Source organism: Leptonychotes weddellii, chromosome 10, assembly GCF_054177405.1.
Source record: "Leptonychotes weddellii isolate Sample4059 chromosome 10, ASM5417740v2, whole genome shotgun sequence".
In the NCBI taxonomy this organism is placed as follows: Eukaryota; Metazoa; Chordata; class Mammalia; order Carnivora; family Phocidae; genus Leptonychotes; species Leptonychotes weddellii.
Window position 1 is genome coordinate 98,950,759 of NC_138378.1, and position 17,815 is coordinate 98,968,573.

Here is a 17,815-nt window from a genome sequence, read left to right on the forward strand (position 1 = left end):
CAAAATTAAAACTTACTGATCTTTGTCCAGCACACAGAAGGAATCCAAAAAGGGAAAATTGGCAGCTATACTTTCAAAGTCCTCTTGGGAGATGTACCCATCATGGTCATGGTCATAGTTTCTAAACACAGACTGCAAAGGAAAGACAAATATTTATGGAATAAATATTTATGAGTCAGGCTCTGAACTTACTGGGAAAGCAGTGATAACTAGCATATTATTCTATCGAGGAGCTTAGAATCCAGTGGGAGATAATGAAATCAAGAAGCCTTTATGGTATAAGAAGATAAGTGCAATGCTGAGGATAAAAACAGGGTGCCATGAGGGGAGGGGAGACAGGAGGGAGATTTTAAAAGGTTTCCTGGAGAAAGTGAGGTCTAAACTGAAACTTCAGTTTTAGTAAGAGTTAAGCTTGGTGAATTCACAAATGCCAATACCATGCTGATAGAAAATGAAGCTTTAAAATGTTAAATTATCCAAAAACTTCAAGTATACTTTTAATGTAATTCCAGTCAGAATTCCAGTGAGAATTTGATTCTAAAGTTCAAATAGAAGTGAACATGTTAAGAATAGCCTAAAATTGTTAAGATGAGAAGTAATGAGGGAGAATGTGTCCTATCAGAAATCAAATAATCTACAAAGCTACATTAATCAAAACAACATGGTACCATAACTTACTACAGATAGCAGAGTCTGGAAATAGATCTATGTATATTCAGGAATTTAGAATCTCAAAAAGTATGTTTTCAAATCCATAGGGAAATTAAAAATTATCCAGTAATTACTGTTGAGGTAATGGCTAATAATCTTACAAAATCAGTTGCCCCTAAACTAAATTCTAAATGCATTAAATATTTTAATGTAAAAAATAAAGCTACAAAAGTATGAAAGGTAAATAGATAAAAATATATTTTATATTTTGTGATCTTTGAGTAGGAAAGGCCTTTCTTACCATGACATCAAAGTCAGCAGCTATAAGTGAAAACATTTTATTACATAAAATGCAAAATATCTGAATCGAAAAAGCCCAGCTAACAAATTCAAAGATAAATGACATTGAAGATTGTTTGCAATATACATGAGAGCAAAGACATAAAAGGAAAACGGGAGATCACCAAAGTAAAAATACAAATGGCCAGTATATTCATGGAAAATGCTCAATTCTGCTAATAATTATAGAAATGCAAAGAAAACTTTTTTTAACCTCTCAGATAGGAAAACATTAAGATAATTGGTAATTTCCTAGGGTATGAGAAAACAGGCATTCTCATATTACTTGATGAAGTCAATAGCCACAGTCTTTCTGGAGAACAGTCTGCTTACTCTCTGACCCAGTAGTTCCACTTAGGGGAATCTATTCTAGGAAAATAGTTGAACAATGTTACTCAGAGGCATACGTGGGTGTGAGTGTGTTTATGGGGGGGGGAATAAAGTCATACAAGATAATTTACAAATTATCAGTGTTTATCCCTAGAGAGCAGAATTCCCACGACCTAAAAGTAAAACTTGGATTCTATTTTATGAAAAGTTTGCATATTTACAATGATTCTGACTCTCTTTATAATCAGAGAAAAATAAAAGGAGTCTTCCATTGCCCTCTGCTAAATCGGATTTTCAAAAAGGTTTGTTAAGTTCTTCCCGGAAACACATGTATGCAAGATTATAACGAGTCTTTCTCCCTTTTTCCTATGGTTTCTGTCTATTCTACTTTATTCGTATTGCCCTATGTAGCAAACTGCTTCAGAAGTGTTTTGGGAGATGACCAAGATATAAATGAACAAATTGCTTAATTAAAAATATAACTGTTTAGCACCCATTGTAAGTTTATCTATAGATAACTGAATTGTGCAAAATCATAAAGCACTACCTTTTTTTGCAAGTCCCAATATCAATATTTATCTACAATCAAAATTGCTTAAAATTGACCATTATAGAGTGCCTACTATTTATAGCCTAAAATCCATATTTATGTTGAAAGTACAATCTTTTTGTAGAATAAAATTTAGTATGCAAATTTCATAATAAAACCCAGTCTTTCATTTGATTGAGCCAAAAGTAGGCAATTTATCCAAACTGGGCCAACCTTCCCCCATGAAATTGGAATTGGAGAGAAAATAAGAGAGATGGCATACGGGAGGAGAGAGGGAGAGAGAGAGGACAGGGGAGAGGGCAAAACAGACTCCCCAAATGGAGCAAAGAAAGTCTTTCAGCAGGTAATGGAATGAGCATTCAGAGAAAAGAGTGGGAGAGAATCATTCTGTCTTTCGTTTCCTGGCTCCAGACCTTCCTGAGCTGCAACTCTTTCCTGCCTGGATCCCATCCCCCTTCCTTGGCTCCAAGTTGGGTTTGTGACCACAACATCAGCACATGGTCTCCACTGGACCTTATGCTTCTCAATGCCTTCCTTCATCCTTTCTGACCTTTCCTTGCTGCCTCACATGCTCCACAGAACTTTTCTTCCAGTGCACTATAGTTCCCTGGATGATCCAAGATGTAGAACATTCTTTCTTTTTCTTTAACCATCCATCCCCAGCAAAATGTTCATTTTATCCCAAAGACACGATCCTATTGCATCATACCCACCCATTAAAGCAGATGTTTAATCAGGGGTCATAGTTTTTACTGCCAGGTATGTTTCCATTTTCTGCACATTGGCACTTCTACTCTTCTTTCTTTTTATTATTTTTAAAGATTTTATTTATTTATTTAGAGAGAGAGAGCACATGATCGGGGTGGGGGGAGGGGCAGAGGGAAAGGGAGAAGCAGACTCCCTGCTGAGCAGGGAGTCCAACTTGGGGGGTGGGGTGGAGGGGCTCCATCCCAGGACCCCAGAATCATGACCTGAGCCAAAGGCAGACACTTAACCGACTGAGCCACCCAGGCTCCCCTCTATTCTTCTTTCTATGTGGAAACTTCTGATAGAGACTTTCCCATCATTAAGTGATGTTTCTGACCCAAATGGCGTTGTGCTGCTGTGTCACAGACCCCAATATATACAGCAAGAGAAACTGTGCACCTACAGGATCTTTTCCTACCCTCGTGCAATCAATTTATTGGGCATTTTATTGTGACCCATGTAGGTTTCTCAGGAGTAGATTCTAATCCCCAAATAGTCCCTCAAGTTGCAGGGGCAATAGTAGAGGCGTCAAATGCTACCGAAAGAGTTGGAAGTAGCTGAGGGTATTTGGGCAAATGAGAACAGAATGACAAGAAGGGAAAAGAGGGCCTTTCTGGGATACTCTCCCCTAGAGGCCAATGCCAAGTAGAGCTAAGTGTCTGCTAAATTGCTCCTACCTGCTAGAGGGCTGTTTTCATTGACTTCAGCTGATTCTTGGGCAATGACAGAATATTCTGGAAAGAGAAAAGGGCCTTCTAGTGCTCAATCTCCACTCTCTCAACCACTTACCTCAACTAATTTCCTTATGTGCTTGTTGATGACTGTGGGATCTGGCTTCGGCATCACTCCTGAAGCCCACTCCAGGGGCACCACAGGCTTGGTGGGCGTTGTAGGGGAGGTAGGCTGCTGACAGAGAAAAGACATTTTTCTTTTCTTTTTTTTTTTTAAGATTTTATTTATTTATTTGACAGAGAGAGACACAGCGAGAGAGGGCACATAAGCAGGGGGAGTGGGGGAGGGAGAAGCAGTCTTCCTGCCTAGCAGGGAGCCCGATGTGGGACTCGATCCCAGGACCCTGGGATCATGACCTGAGCCGAAGGCAGACGCTTAACGACCGAGCCACCCAGGCGCCCGAGAAAAGACATTTTTCAACTTTATCTGAGGCCTTGAGCAATTAGGGGACACTAAGAAAGACATATACATTCTATATATTAATAGTACTAGTAAAAACTTACATATACGTAGCACTTAAATGTTCTGAAAACATCTTTGCCAGTGGAATCTAATCTGTGACTAAATACACCTGTGGATAGTACATTTTGTTTAGCAGTAGCCTCAATTCCATTATTTTAAATGGAAAAAAAGATATTGCTCTCCCAGCCCACCCAAAAATTCCATCCAAGTTCCCCAAATATGACTAAAACATCCTTAAACCTACATAATACTCCATACAGATTTTTGTATAATATATATAAAACACCAGTTGTCTAAGTCTTTAATACTTGGTGTTGGTGAAAAATTAGATGTGTGCAGTAAATGGGCCCACGAGAATTGTCAAGTTTATGTCCTCAAGCTGCCATCTCTCTCATTATCCTTAATCCCAGGCGCCTGGGTGGCTCGGTCGTTAAGCGTCTGCCTTTGGCTCAGGTCATGATCCCGGGGCCCTGGGATCGAGCCCTGTGGGAAGCCTGCTTCTCCCTCTCCCACTCCCCCTGCTTGTGTTCCCTCTCTTACTGTCTCTCTCTCTCTGTCAAATAAATAAATTAAATTAAAAAAAAATCCTTAATCCCTTCTGTTTGGCTAATTAGGTCTTTCTAGCCTCTTCAGTGAATTTGCTTTCTCTATATGTTTTTCCATGTTCTTGCAAGACATTTTCACTAAATAATGTGGAGAAGACAGTGATGATAACACACAACATATTCACACAACACAAGGGAAAAACACAATCCTATCAGGAGACCAGCCAAGAGTGCTGTGCACTTTATTCCTCTCCCTGGGACCCTCAAATAATATAAATATCTTTGCTGGTGCATGCATGCAAACTTGTATTGGCAGGTTTTATTTGATACTGAATTGGGGATAAACATGTTTGCAAGAGGAATTGAGGAGTAACTGTACTGGATTTAAGCCCCTCACAATGTTGTGAGGTGGGTGAGACAGCAGGACCAAAAACTACCTGCTGTCTGGATATGATCACCAAAACTTAGACTCACTCACACACACATCATACACATCATGGCTCTTTCTATCAAGCTTTTCATTTTGTTCATCTGATGAAGGATAAACCCATGGTTCCCAAACTATGTAACAAGATGCCCCATCCGTAATACAGCAGTGGACTCATAGGGGTACCAAAAGATATTTCAAACTTCCAAGGGAAATACAGCAGTACTCCATATTTGTCAGACACCACGTGAACTACCAGCTTGAAATAGTTCACAGTTCCCCCATTAGGTCCTGCTACATTTCTTTCAATGCTATCATCTCTTTCCAAAGCAAAAAATCAATGTGGAACAAGAAAAAAGGTGGCAGTATTCAATCTGATTCCAAGACATAAATTGTTCCATGCCCAATAGGCACACACATCCATTAGTAAGTAACTGTGGTTATTTAAGAATGAAATTAAAATATTATTTTTATTTCGACATGTATTATTTTTTCAAGTGGGTTCTACATCGTTAGAACATTAATATATATTGTTTGGACCTAACTATCCTAAAAATGGAATTGTGAGGTATTTCTTTTGACCTAGAGGTAGTCTGAAAAAACTGAGACACAAAGTAAAACACAAAGAATTATTGAGACACAAAGTGTACGCTGTGCAGAGCAAAGGTTCACAGTGGGATTATGTGAGGTCCACCAGCACCAACCGTAAGCACACTGAGTTACACGCTCTCAGTACTATCATCCTGATAATACTTGTTCTCTAGCGTCAGCATATGTCAAACCAGAGCACAAAACAGGATGACAGATGGAAAGGGATTGGGGAACTGCATTTTCATAGATTCAGAGGATTTTAGCCGTTGGAAGGCGCTTTGAAAGCTTCTGCTTTTATAAAAGATAAAAAAGACTACGTTGGATGGAAATGTCTCCAACAATTGGCAAAAATTTATCCTGAAAATAAACTTAAACAAATCTAAAGAGCACCACTCAGGCAAGTGTGCTAACATGGTCATTCGTACCATGTTCCTGATACAAGGGGTGGCGGGAAAATGAAGGGCAGCGTCCCGAGGTAGAAAAAGCACAGGCATTGAAGACAGACAGGTCTGACCCACCTCTCAGTTCTCCCACATACTGGCTGTGTGCTCCGTGTGAGACGCCTGTCCTCACCAGACTCCATTTCCTTAAGAGTTAATGAGATAATGATGCCCCACCAGGTGCCCAACAACCAACAGGTAGCAATTAAGGTGCCCGGTTACAGGAAGAAGGAGGTGCAGGGTGGTGGAAATGCCATGTGCACATGGAACAGCTTGCCACCCTGCAATCAGCTTCTTCACACCAAAGCTAAGGAGTGAGAGAAGAGCTCATGAATTCCTTTTTTTCTAATAACTTCGCTTTTCTCTCCAGCTCTTAGGCATGGTAACTTTGCAGAGTCTAGCCCTCATTCCTCCCTTTGGCCTGTATCTCCCCACATGGGTCTGTTCTTCAGTGTCCCCAGGAGATGGGCCTCTGGGGACTGGTGGGGAGGTGAACATGCTGATGGAAACACCATACTCAAGATCGTAAGAACAGATGCTACCAGGTCAACGGACTCAGACTTAAGTGCGTACTCTCCCAGCACGTCACAGTCATTCTGCCTCTTTCGGGCTGATGCTTCAGAATCAGAATAGAGGGTCACACTTAAGGTCCATGTCTCTGGCAACATGCCACAGAATTCAACCGGTAAGGAGGTAAGGCATGAGGTCTTTATCAGAACCCTGATCTCAGGATATGACTCTAAGAAGCCAACATAGACAGTTTTTCCTTCAACATGCAAACCACATCCTCACTGTAAATTTCAATTTGCCCAGGTATTTTCTTACTAGCACAAAACATATCTAAGATACAGTCCACTCACTAAAACTAATGACCAGTGTACTTTCAGTAATGCAATTTCCTCAATCTCAGTGTAGAATGTTTCTTTCCTAAGAGTCAGCCATTAATTGAGACATGATCCAATGTGATACTGAAATTCTGACCTGAGTCGGTCATTAGCAGGGAAATTTGTGAATTATGATCAGGGTCTTCAAAATTTATTAAGCTTAATTTTATGCTAAATGAGATTTTATATTGAAGACTCTAAACGCTCTTTAACATTAAGATGAGTTCTTCTTTTGTTGGGAGGATGCCCCATAGGTACACAAGTTCTCAGATGGGACACAACACATAGAAGATAAACAATAAAACAGAGTAATTGGGAATAACGTTCTTCTTTATTAGCCTCTGATATGAAGAAATAATCCTTAAACTGTCAGGGCTCAGCCGTTCCATGGGCAAAATGGAATAATACAGATTTTTAAAATTCTTCAATCTTCAGATCACAAAGCCTCACTGTAACAGGCACTTACGATAAATGACGAACAATGGTGTTTGCCACTGATCCTTAGAGAAAACACCACCTACCGATTTAGAATTTCTAGGCTCCAGCACCAGTGACAGTTTGTAAATATCGTCTTCTGTGTGGTAGAGGTCCAGAGAAAGCTACAACAAATTAGAAGGGATAAACGATGATGTTGGATCACATTTACTTATTTATTTACATGGCTGAAATATTTTTCAAACTCAATGTGTTAGCTCAATGTCTAATAATTTGAGAGCATGAAGAGCATTAGAAAGATAATATGTAGAGGTAGAACATGAACTTTTAAAAAGAAACAGGGAAACCTAGTATGGCCATCAGCATCCTATGAGTTACATCAGATGTATTTACATCAATAAAAGGCAACACTCTCAATGAGGTAGGGATTGTTCAGGGGTGGTGTATACAGCAGAGGGAGAGGTTCTGGAGTCCGAAGGGCCTGAGTTCAAGTGCTGAGCCTGCCACTGCTTAGCCTTGTCACCTTGAGGCAGTTATATCTTCTCTGATACTCAGTTTCCACATCTGTAAAGTGGAAATTATCATAAAAGTCCCTACTGAATTGCATTTTGATCAGGATCAAATGGAATACTTCATGTGAGGTGCTACACAGGGGCCCTGGTACACAGTGAAATGTCAAGAAAGGTTATTTGGTGTTGCAGCTGTTACTACTGATATTATTATTATGTGTGGGGGTCACCGAAGACAGAAATGATCAAGACGGAATCACAGAGGAACTTGTGAACTAGGACCTAACTCGGAGGACTTGGGCAAAGAAAGAGGGAAAGATCAGGGCAGGAAGGATACCAACATAGACCAAGATTGAAGAGTATGGATAAAATCAGTAAAACCTAAAATGCATGGTCCCATTCACTTAAAACAGAAGTCATGAGACTACAAATAAGCCTGGATGAGTCCCACCCCCACTCTTCAATGTTAAGATACCTGATGAATCACATCATTTCATCAGAAGTGAATGTAACCAGGTGCCCTGTTCTTTCTTTGACCACTTAGGCATGAAACATTTAACATATTTGGTCTAAAAATAAAGACTTAATGTGTATGGGTGTGGAGTGAGGGAGAAGAGCGAGGAGGAGGAAGTGGGAGAAAACTCAGAGGCAAAGGACATCTTTCAAGGATTTATCTTTTTGTTCTCATTTTTAAAAATTTGGTATTAATAGATGTCATTTTTGAATTAATCATTCATCCATTCAGCAAAGATTTATTGATCATCTAATATGTGCTGAGGACCATTCTAGTCACTATTCTAGCTACTAAATACATTTAAATTAAGGATTTCATACATTGGGTCATATATTGCTTTACCTAGGCTTTGTCACCTAGAGATTTTTTTCTAAACATAATAAAATTGACTTTATTATAAAATTGCCCCAGCATCATTTCAGATCTTGAAAATCCTGCTCACAAAGAATGGACACTGTATCCACCTTCCCCTAAAGAACAGTCACTCCTACCTCCAGGGGCTCCGCCTTTTTGCAGGAGAGGAACCATCCCCATATCACAAACCAATGCCTCTAAGGGCCAGCCCATTATATAAAAGAACGCAATGGGATGCATGAAAGAACTCTTTTGATAGAAACATTGGTATAACGATGTCTTTTTTGCAAAAAACGTCTTTGCAGATGTAATTACCTTGGGGCCCTGCTCTCTGAGCTCAACAACAAAAAAATTTGTGATAAGTAGAATCTGACATGGATCTCTGGGTTAGGGAAGCAATAGGGAGAGTTGTGGTTCCTGGTGAATGGGAGACAACCACTGCTCAGCCAAGGCAAGTTGTCGTCAGCCTGACAAGTGCCATATCTTCTCTTTTGTCAAAAGAAGCCAGAAATCTGGAGTTTTATATGAAATATCTCCATTATTAAATACTGGCAACTAATTAAAAAATTTTATGATTCCATGTGGGCCAAATAAAACCCATCTGCCATGGGCAGTTGCCCGCCATTTTGTAAATTCCACGATGGAAAACTCTACTGGCTTCTAAGCCTCAAGAAAGCAGGCAGCACATCCGTCTTTTCTGCCTCTGTAATCCCAGCCACAGCTTGCTGCCTTGCATTGTGAACACTACATAAACAGAAAGAAAATCAAGTAACAATTCCTTGTTATCAGGAGTTATTCTGGACTTTGATGAGCATGTTCCTGTCCTCCTGATTAGGCCTCTAGTGATTGGCACTGGCATCTGCTGGAGAAGGGATGACAAGTGTGCTAGAACATCTGACCAGAAATCCCAATAACCACATACTATGTAGGGGAGATGCTCTTTCAAAAGACACAGAACATCCTTGAGTATTTTCATACATCACATGGACAGGTATCGGGTGCTATGATGGAAATATCTTCTCCAAATGTTTGCTGTCTGTTAGCACTGTTGTGAACCTGGGCAAGTCATTAACCTTCTTGGGTCTCAGTCTCCCAGCCTATAAAATGGGAGGCATAAATAATAGGTCCCTCCTTGGACTGCCGTGAAGATTAAATGAGTTAACGTGTAACCAGCAGGGTTTGTTTAGCGGGCCATAGAGGTGGGCACTGCAGGGTTTGGCTCCCAGTCAAATACCACCGCATGCATCAACGAATGCAAAGCTGCCCCTGGGTTACTCCTGCCAGCTCTTTGCTTTCCCAGCCACAATCCTACCTAGGTGCATTCTCTCATCGCCTCTGTGTTTTATGGCCCTGCGTAGAGTAACCTGTTGTACTTCCTATACACCTCTATTTTATAATTATAGGCAGCTTGTCAATGGAATTTCAGGAATGCTTGCTTGTGTCTCACATATTTTGAGTCTGACTGTTTTTGAAAAATGTCCTGAGTCACTGTTACAGTTTGCTGCATTTACATCCAAGCCTATCAGCAAAGATGGTTGTGGATTTACCCTGTACATTCAGACCACATTGCCTTGACTGGAGAATTGTAAAATAAAACACACTTGGTCATCAAACTATCGCCATTCACCATTTTTGCAATTCTTCTTCTTCTTTTTTTCTTTTTGAAACTGTAAAAATACAGGGGGCTTTCCAGTTATTTGCATATACTCAGAATGGTAAAAGTAACTGATAGATCTAAAAATACTATGAAAAGAATCAGATGATTTCATATACCATGAAGCAAGAAGCATCAGCTTTTAAAACTTCTGGTTCCAGGATTGGGTAGGAGCACAAGGGAAAATGCCTTCTCTAGATCTTCCCTGAAAAGGGGAACAATCCAAATCCCAACAGTTTAGTGCCGGGGTCCTCCTTCTTTCATGTGCCCAGTGCTATTCAAGGGGTAAGTTTACAATGATAAAAATGGCATCAGAGTCCCTGACCCATAGATTTGGTTCTATAATTAACTCCTTCTTTAGATACCCATGAAGAGGGATAGAGAGATTATTTAATTATTATAGATGCAAAATAAAATAAATATTAGCAATGTTCCTATATTATGGAGTAAATGTCCATCACTGGGGGGGGAGGGAGTGCCCCCACCCCTCCACAGTGGGATTCAGAAGTTCCCCATTTGCAAGCCTTTTGTCCTTTAGAAATCTGTTTCTTCCTTTGTAAAACACAAAGGGGCAGGGGTGAATTTACAGGCTCTGGCCTGCAGAGGCTAGCTCTGAGAGTATCTGTGAGAACCAAGGAAAAGTACAGGGAAGTGTTGTGAAAAGGCAACCAATTATTACAGAAAGTTCAAACATTGCTATGCAGCTCACAGCACGGAGCAGACATTCAGTAGTTGTGGATTCATTTAAGAGTTCTTATTTTCTATCTTCCAGGGCTCTCGATTGTGAATTGGCTTCCTCGCCTGGGGCCATGTTTAGAAGCAATCACTTTGGGCAAAAACCTGACCTAGAGTCTTGCGGCAAAAGAATGGTCCCTTCGAATGAACCTGCACTTATGTATGCCTTCACATGCATTTGGGCAGCTTCTGTCAATCAAATGGTTCTAATCCCAACACATATGTGCTTCATGAAATGCCCACTGGGCTCCAGTGAACACCTGATGGGAGTCTCCTCTATCTGCACTGAAGAGATTCATCTGCCTGTGGCCAGGAAGAATGAACGTATATTCCCGTGCCCTGAACCTTCTGCTTGGTTGTGGGGAGGAAGGGGGGATGTTGGCTGTAAATAGAAACTGGCTTGCTGATCGATGCTCATGTGTGGGGCTGTGCTATCCTGAGGAGCCACTGGGCTGGAACCACAGAATCAGACTGACACGAACTTCCTTATTCTCAAGGTTCCACCAGTCCTTGTATTTAGAATCACAGAAGTTTAGAGCTGGAAGAGATCTCACAAATGAGCACAAAACCCTTTATGAAAAGTCCAGAGTCAAGTCCAGTTAGCAAGGAGACAAAACTAAGTAACTGCACACATAGAGCTAAGAGCTAGATCTCCCACCTAGGATTCTGGTCACTGCAGTACACTAGATAACATTGCTCTTCCTAAATATGGTGTTTGGTGGCTTCTATATTCTCCTTTAATATGAGAGAGAGAAAGAGAGAGAGACTGGCATCCTCTTCCTTTTTTCTTTCCTTCCAGGCAAAAAAAAAAAAAAAGCTTAATCTTTATTTCTAGAGTTCAAATTTTCCATTGGCACCCAAAAAATTTCATTCAAAATCTTTTGATACCTTCTAAATATCTGTCATTATGGTGCTTGCTGCATTCATGACTCAAAATCCATTCCCCTCCTCCAACCCTATCTTTTGTGTGGATGAGAAAATGCCTGAGCATGGGCACCTGCTCTGCGACGCTCTCCTCCACATGGTAAGGACAGCCTGCACACAGACGTGGGGAACTCAGGCCGCTCTGCAGACATCACCTGGGCCTGTGGGTTTGCAGTCTGATGGGGGCTGCAACTCTGGTCACTTATTCATGGAAACAGATTTACATGGCAAATGATTAATAAATGCAGGTGCCTGGTTTATTGTGAGGGTTTTTTTTCCCCCTAATAGAGAATGTCTGTGTGTTTACTGTTTATCATACAAACTCAGCCCCAAGAGATTCATGTTTCTGGGTGTTGGCCACTTCCACTTTATATCAAGGTGCGGCTTCCATTACTACATACATTTCAGGGGTTCTGTTTTTTGGTAAACAATTATGTGCTCTAGGAATAGTTTGTGAAAAGGTCTAGGAACCAACACTCTTACTCCAGGGTAGCAGTCCTAGGGGATTCACGCTCTCAGAGCTTCAGAAGTGTTATTGTTTTCATTTTCCATGGCCATTAAAGGAAAATAGTCAACTGAATATTGCAGCCAAGTGTCAGATGCTTCAGTGTTATAAATCCAAACTGGGAAGTTGCTTCTCCATTTGTTAAACAAGGGTGAAAGAATTTGGTTATGCCTCCTCCCCCCAAACAAAGCAGCCGCCAATGGGGAAGGTTTTCTTCTCTACACCTGTTGGGTCTAAAAGCCCTAGCACCTGGAGACCAGCCACAAATGACAAAAAAATATGAATGCTAGATGAATGTCTTCTGTCTGACCCACTTCGTTCCGAAATACAGTGTTCAATTCATCTGTTGAGCTCCTAAATATGCCAGGTACCATGAGAGGTGCTGGGGCTATGGGATGTGTAAGTCAGGTAAACAGGAAAAAAAAATCTATTACAAAGTGATACCTCCTATGGTTAAGAAAGTATAAATGGCAAAAGCCACACATGTGACAGATGTGTTACTGCTCTGGAGAGGAACAGAGAATGCTCCAGAAAGACAGAGGCTTTTGAATGTGAGCTAGTCACAGGGGTGGGTAGGGGAAGGGATTTTCCAAGAAAGGGCAAAGGCCAGGAAGCAGAAGGCCACGGTTCACAGTGGAAAGTCCAACGTTCCTCAAAGGCAAGTGTGATGTGGGATCAGGTGATGACAAAACAGTCTAGATAGACAATGAGTCTGGAAGGGCCTCGAATGCCAGGCGGCTTTGGGGAGATTGGCCATGGGGGCAGGGAGATGACAGAGGAGGTCCTGACATTACCCCAGATTCCAGCTACAGTTGCGCAGGGAGGGCAAAGGGAAGCAGACGAGAGGAGGCCATGTAGAGGGAGGTGATGAACTAGACAGGTGTGATGAGGGAGAGGGAGGGGCTGAGAGCTGGAGGGCCTCTCTAAGAGCTCTGGATGTAGAGCTATAGGGGTGCTGATTAGGCTCCTCCAGACAACGGAAAATTTCTTGGTCCCAAGATTATAGTCTCAATTCATGCTGCTTATAGGGCTGGGCTCCTCTCCCCTCACCCACCCCTGCAGATCTCTCCCGGTCTGCTGGCCCTGCACACAACCTGGTGAATGACTGTCCCGGATGTTCCTGCACCCCCCGTGCAGGGAGGCACGCAAGGGCCCTTAGCACAAACCCCGGTCCCTTGAACTCACCGTGAGTAGGTTGATCAGATCCATGTTGGGTTCTAAGTGGTGGGAGGCATTCTGCAGGGACACCAGTTCACTGAGGGTCACGGAGAGCTGGTGCATTTTTACAATGTTCACTTTGTTGTCCTCCGTCCAGTCTGGGAAAATGACATGGACCGCTATCAAGTCTTTCAAGTGCACGCCGAGGATGGGGATCTTGAAGCCCTCACAGTCAGCAAAGGCCCTGCGGTAGCAGCAGTAATTACCGCTGGAGGAGACCAACTCTGTCATTTCATGCCAGTTCTGAGAACAGATGGAAAAGCAGAGGTTTCAGTCTTCCTTTCCGCCCACCCCCAGGCCCTGCCCTGGGCGGCTAGGACATTCCTCAGCCACTGAGAGAAGTATCGATTGCACCAACACTGATGCAGGGAAATATTAACCTGGAAAAAGAAAATTAGAAAAATGTACTGGGCCTGGCTACGAGTGGGGCAGCCTGTTCTAGTCTCCTGCTGAGCAGAAACCGCCTGCACCTCTTCCTGCCTGCTAGCGCTCTCGGGATGTAAAATAGCTTCAAATAGCCGTAAGTATTTTGCAATTCATGGAAATATTACAGTCCACAAATATAAGCATGTATCCTATTAAAATATAGTATGTAGTATATTACAGTGTCCTAGTTGTTCTTTTTTTAAATTTTTTTGTTTTTTTATTTTGCCTTTATTTTATTTTTTTAAATTTTATTATGTTATGTTAATCACCATACATTACATCATTAGTTTTTGATGTAGTGTTCCATGATTTGTTGTTTGCGTATAACACCCAGTGCTCCATGCAATACGTGCCCTCTTTAATACCCATCACCAGGCTAACCCATCACCCCACCCCTTCCCCTCTAGAACTCTCAGTTTGTTTTTCAGAGTCCATCGTCTCTCATGGTTCGTCAACCCCTCCGATTTCCCCCCCTTCATTTTTCCCTTCCTATTATCTTCTTCTTCTTTTTTTTTTTTTAACATAGTGTCCTAGTTGTTCTAAGAAAGTTGCCTTCATGGTATTACTTGAAGGTTAATCTGGGATGGGATGGGGTAGGAAAAGCCACACTGAGGTGTGAGATAGCTATGGTCTGGGACTCTGCTACTAACTAGAAGCACAACCTTGAGCAAGCAACTTCATTTTGAAGGGCCTCAGTTTCCTTTTCTGTAAGAAAGAGTTCAAATAATTTTCAAAGATACACTGGTGGTTCCAAGCCTCTAAGAGCCCCTACTGAATTCTTACTCTTTACAACATGTAAAATGTGTTTTGCTCTTTACTTGAAATTCAGTACAAAACTAAAGGAAAATAAGACACTTAGATAACGAGCCCCGTTACACTTAGAATGAGTGTTTTAGGTCGGGCAGCTGTGCATCTTGGCTTATATCCTTCTGTTTATTTTTAGTTGCCTAACAGCAACCAGACCTCAATTTCGAGGGCGCTATACTTTCTCCAAGCATCCCATGTGACTCAGATGGAGCTGCCTCCATTCCCAGGTCCAAGGATGGGTTCTGATTTACCATCATCATAATTCTATCCCTTTAGTTTGTGATTGGTTCAGGAACACAGACCTAAGCCAATCAGTACATTATATTCCTCTAGCAACTGTTATTGGCCCAGTGGTGAGCATGTGACTTGAGGTGGGCGAATCTGCCTAAAAAGAAGGTCTTTCGTTCCATGAGGGCAGGGCTGAAGAGATTTTTTCCCCTATCTCCAATTTTCATGAGCAAGAGAGCATCATTTATGGGGCGCCTGGGTAGCTCAGTCCCTTAAGTGTCTGCCTTCAGCTCAGGTCATGATCCCGGGGTCCTGGGATCGAGCCCCGCATCAGGCTCCTTGCTCAGCAGGGAGCCTGCTTCTCCCTCTGCCTGCTGCTCCCCCTGCTTGTGTTCTTTCTCTCTCTCTCTCTCTCTCTGACAAATAAATAAATAAAATCTTAAAGAAAAAAAACAAAAACAAAACAAGAGAGCATCATTTTCCTGCTGCTGCAGATGGTCCAATCAGGAAGGAAGCCAGTCTAATGAAACAAACAAAAACCTGATCCTCCAAGGAAGACAGAGCCACTGAGCCAAGAGCTCTGATAAGACCATGCTTGGATCTGGCCCTGCCTCTGGACTTACAGGTATGTGAGATGGCCCATTCCCTTGCTGTTTCAGCAATTTCCAGATTTTTTTCAACTGATAGCTGAAAAGTATCCTTACTGATACAGCAAACTCCATGCTTATAAGGAACTCTTTTCATAAGGATGAAATGTTCTTTTTCACTCAATAAGGAAAACTCTTATTATTATGGTCTGGAAACAGATATGGCAGAAAAAGCTCAGTTTGGGAAATGATCATTGTTTTTTAAAAAAATAGATTTTTGTTCCTGAAAACTCACCTATAAATCTGAGGGATTTCTGGACAAGGTCTACATCTCCCTCTTCCTTTGTCTCTTTAACTGTGCCAAACACAGTGCTTTGAAGAGAGCAGGTGTTCAATGACTTCCTTTGAGGAGGGCAGGGTAGGAATGATTTGTCTTATTTGTCTTGCACCCCCTGGGTGTGTCACAGAGCGTATCACATAGCACCAAATGCAGACTTGTTGAGTACTCACACCTGCAATACGTTAATTGTATTCAAGTCCTTCCTATTGGGACACTTGCCACCACTTCCAGTCTGGTTTTCCAGGCAGTGTGCCTACTCCCTTCCTACTGAATTCTCCATGTGTAACCAATAATTGCCTAAGAAGAACACTTTCCCCCTGTGAGTGACATTTGTTAGAAGCATCCTATCCCTAAACAATTTACAGATGACTTTTTCACTTGGGACTAGGATCTAATCCACTGTACCTTTGTAACTTCTGAAGAAAGATGAGAATGGGTCTCCTTGAGGCGTGAAATGGAGCTATGACTAAGGCCTCCCACCACTGCCATTAGAGTGTTAAAATTTTTGAGCTGGAGGAGCTTCTGCAATACAAAAATGTTAACATCAATACTTGGCAACAATTTTTCAATTATTCTGGTCTTTCTGGATTACAGGTGAATGCATGCACAATTTCAATAACAAGGATCTAAGAAAAACATTATCAATTTAAAATGAAGCACAAATGCAATCCACCAGAAAAACATACTAATCATTTTACAAAAAAAACAGTTATCATAAATGCTTCTAAGTATTGCCGATTAAAAGCAATCTTCTTGCATGATAGCAGTATGAGTTGTTCACTAGATATTATGAATACTTTAATTGTCCTTTATATTGTGAACCCCAAATTTCTTCAACAACTTTTCCCTAGAGTGAAGGACCATCTAGATTCCTTTAAGAACCCTGTCTAAGGGACGCCTTGGTGGCTCAGTCGGTTAAGCATCTGCCTTCGCCTCAGGTCATGATCCTGCGGTCCTGGGATCAAGTTCTGAATTGGGCTCCTTGCTCAGCGGGGAGCCTGCTTCTCCCTCTTTCTGCAGCTGCCCCCTACTTGTGTTTCCCTCCTACCTCTCTCTGACAAATAAATAAATAAAATCCTAAAAAAAAAAAAAGAAGAACCCCCATCTAACTCCCAGACATACATACCTTGGCAACATTGATAAACTTTGTAATGACTTCTGCCCTTTGCTGGGGGGTTGGTTTGCTAAGAACCATCAACTGGACCCACTTAGAGATTCCATTAAATAAAGCAATAGATCTCTCCAAGGTTGGGTTATTCTCCAGGCAGCCATGGATGACATAGCTTTGGTAATCAGTGAACTAGTAAAGGAAGATTCAGAGACTCTGAATTAAAATGGAGTCTTTGCAAAATCAGAAATTAGAATGTTGCATGGAAGATGTGAAATACTGTTTCATAACAACATAATGATTTCTTTCATTTCACATTTATAATGGCATCTTACACATTTGAATATACAGGTACCCTTAATATATTGTTTTGCTGTGTTTCACTCCCCCATACACAGACACACACTTACACATCACAGTGTCAGGGGTGGAGTGGGGAGGGACAAGATTCGAAGTCACATTCCAGTGAGTCCCAAATTTGCTGGATCGTAAGATCCACCTGGGGCATTTGTGTTTTAACCTATTGGTTTCTGGGAACACTTGAGACCTAACGGGATCAATCTCTCCAGAGGAAGAATCTAAGAATCTCCATTTTTCAGTCACTACTGGTGATTCCAATGGTCAGGCAAGTTTGAGATACAATGGCATACATTAAAGAAAAGGAAATGAATATGAATATAATGATTTCAAGTCAGAATAATTTTGTAAAGTTTTTTCAAGAAAAAAAAAAGAAACAGTAGTTGAAGTAAGGTAGCTCCTTAGCAAAACAGACA

The 17,815-nt window shown here is 41.5% G+C and overlaps 1 protein-coding gene across 2 annotated transcripts in view; it reads right to left on the reverse strand.

Annotated features, from left to right (window-relative positions):
- The window catches only part of RASGRP3 (RAS guanyl releasing protein 3), a 97,462-nt gene that overhangs the window by 15,183 nt on the left and 64,464 nt on the right, over positions 1 to 17,815 (reverse strand). The window contains exons 9-14 of one of the 2 annotated variants that reach the window (XM_081796955.1): positions 17,061 to 17,234; positions 16,340 to 16,456; positions 13,514 to 13,789; positions 7,220 to 7,297; positions 3,407 to 3,523; positions 17 to 132 (exon numbers count right to left, since the gene is read on the reverse strand). In XM_081796955.1, the coding sequence (XP_081653081.1) occupies positions 17 to 132; positions 3,407 to 3,523; positions 7,220 to 7,297; positions 13,514 to 13,789; positions 16,340 to 16,456; positions 17,061 to 17,234 (878 nt within the window). The remainder of the gene's footprint in view (positions 1 to 16; positions 133 to 3,406; positions 3,524 to 7,219; positions 7,298 to 13,513; positions 13,790 to 16,339; positions 16,457 to 17,060; positions 17,235 to 17,815) is intronic. The other variant, XM_081796954.1, reaches the window with a different exon arrangement.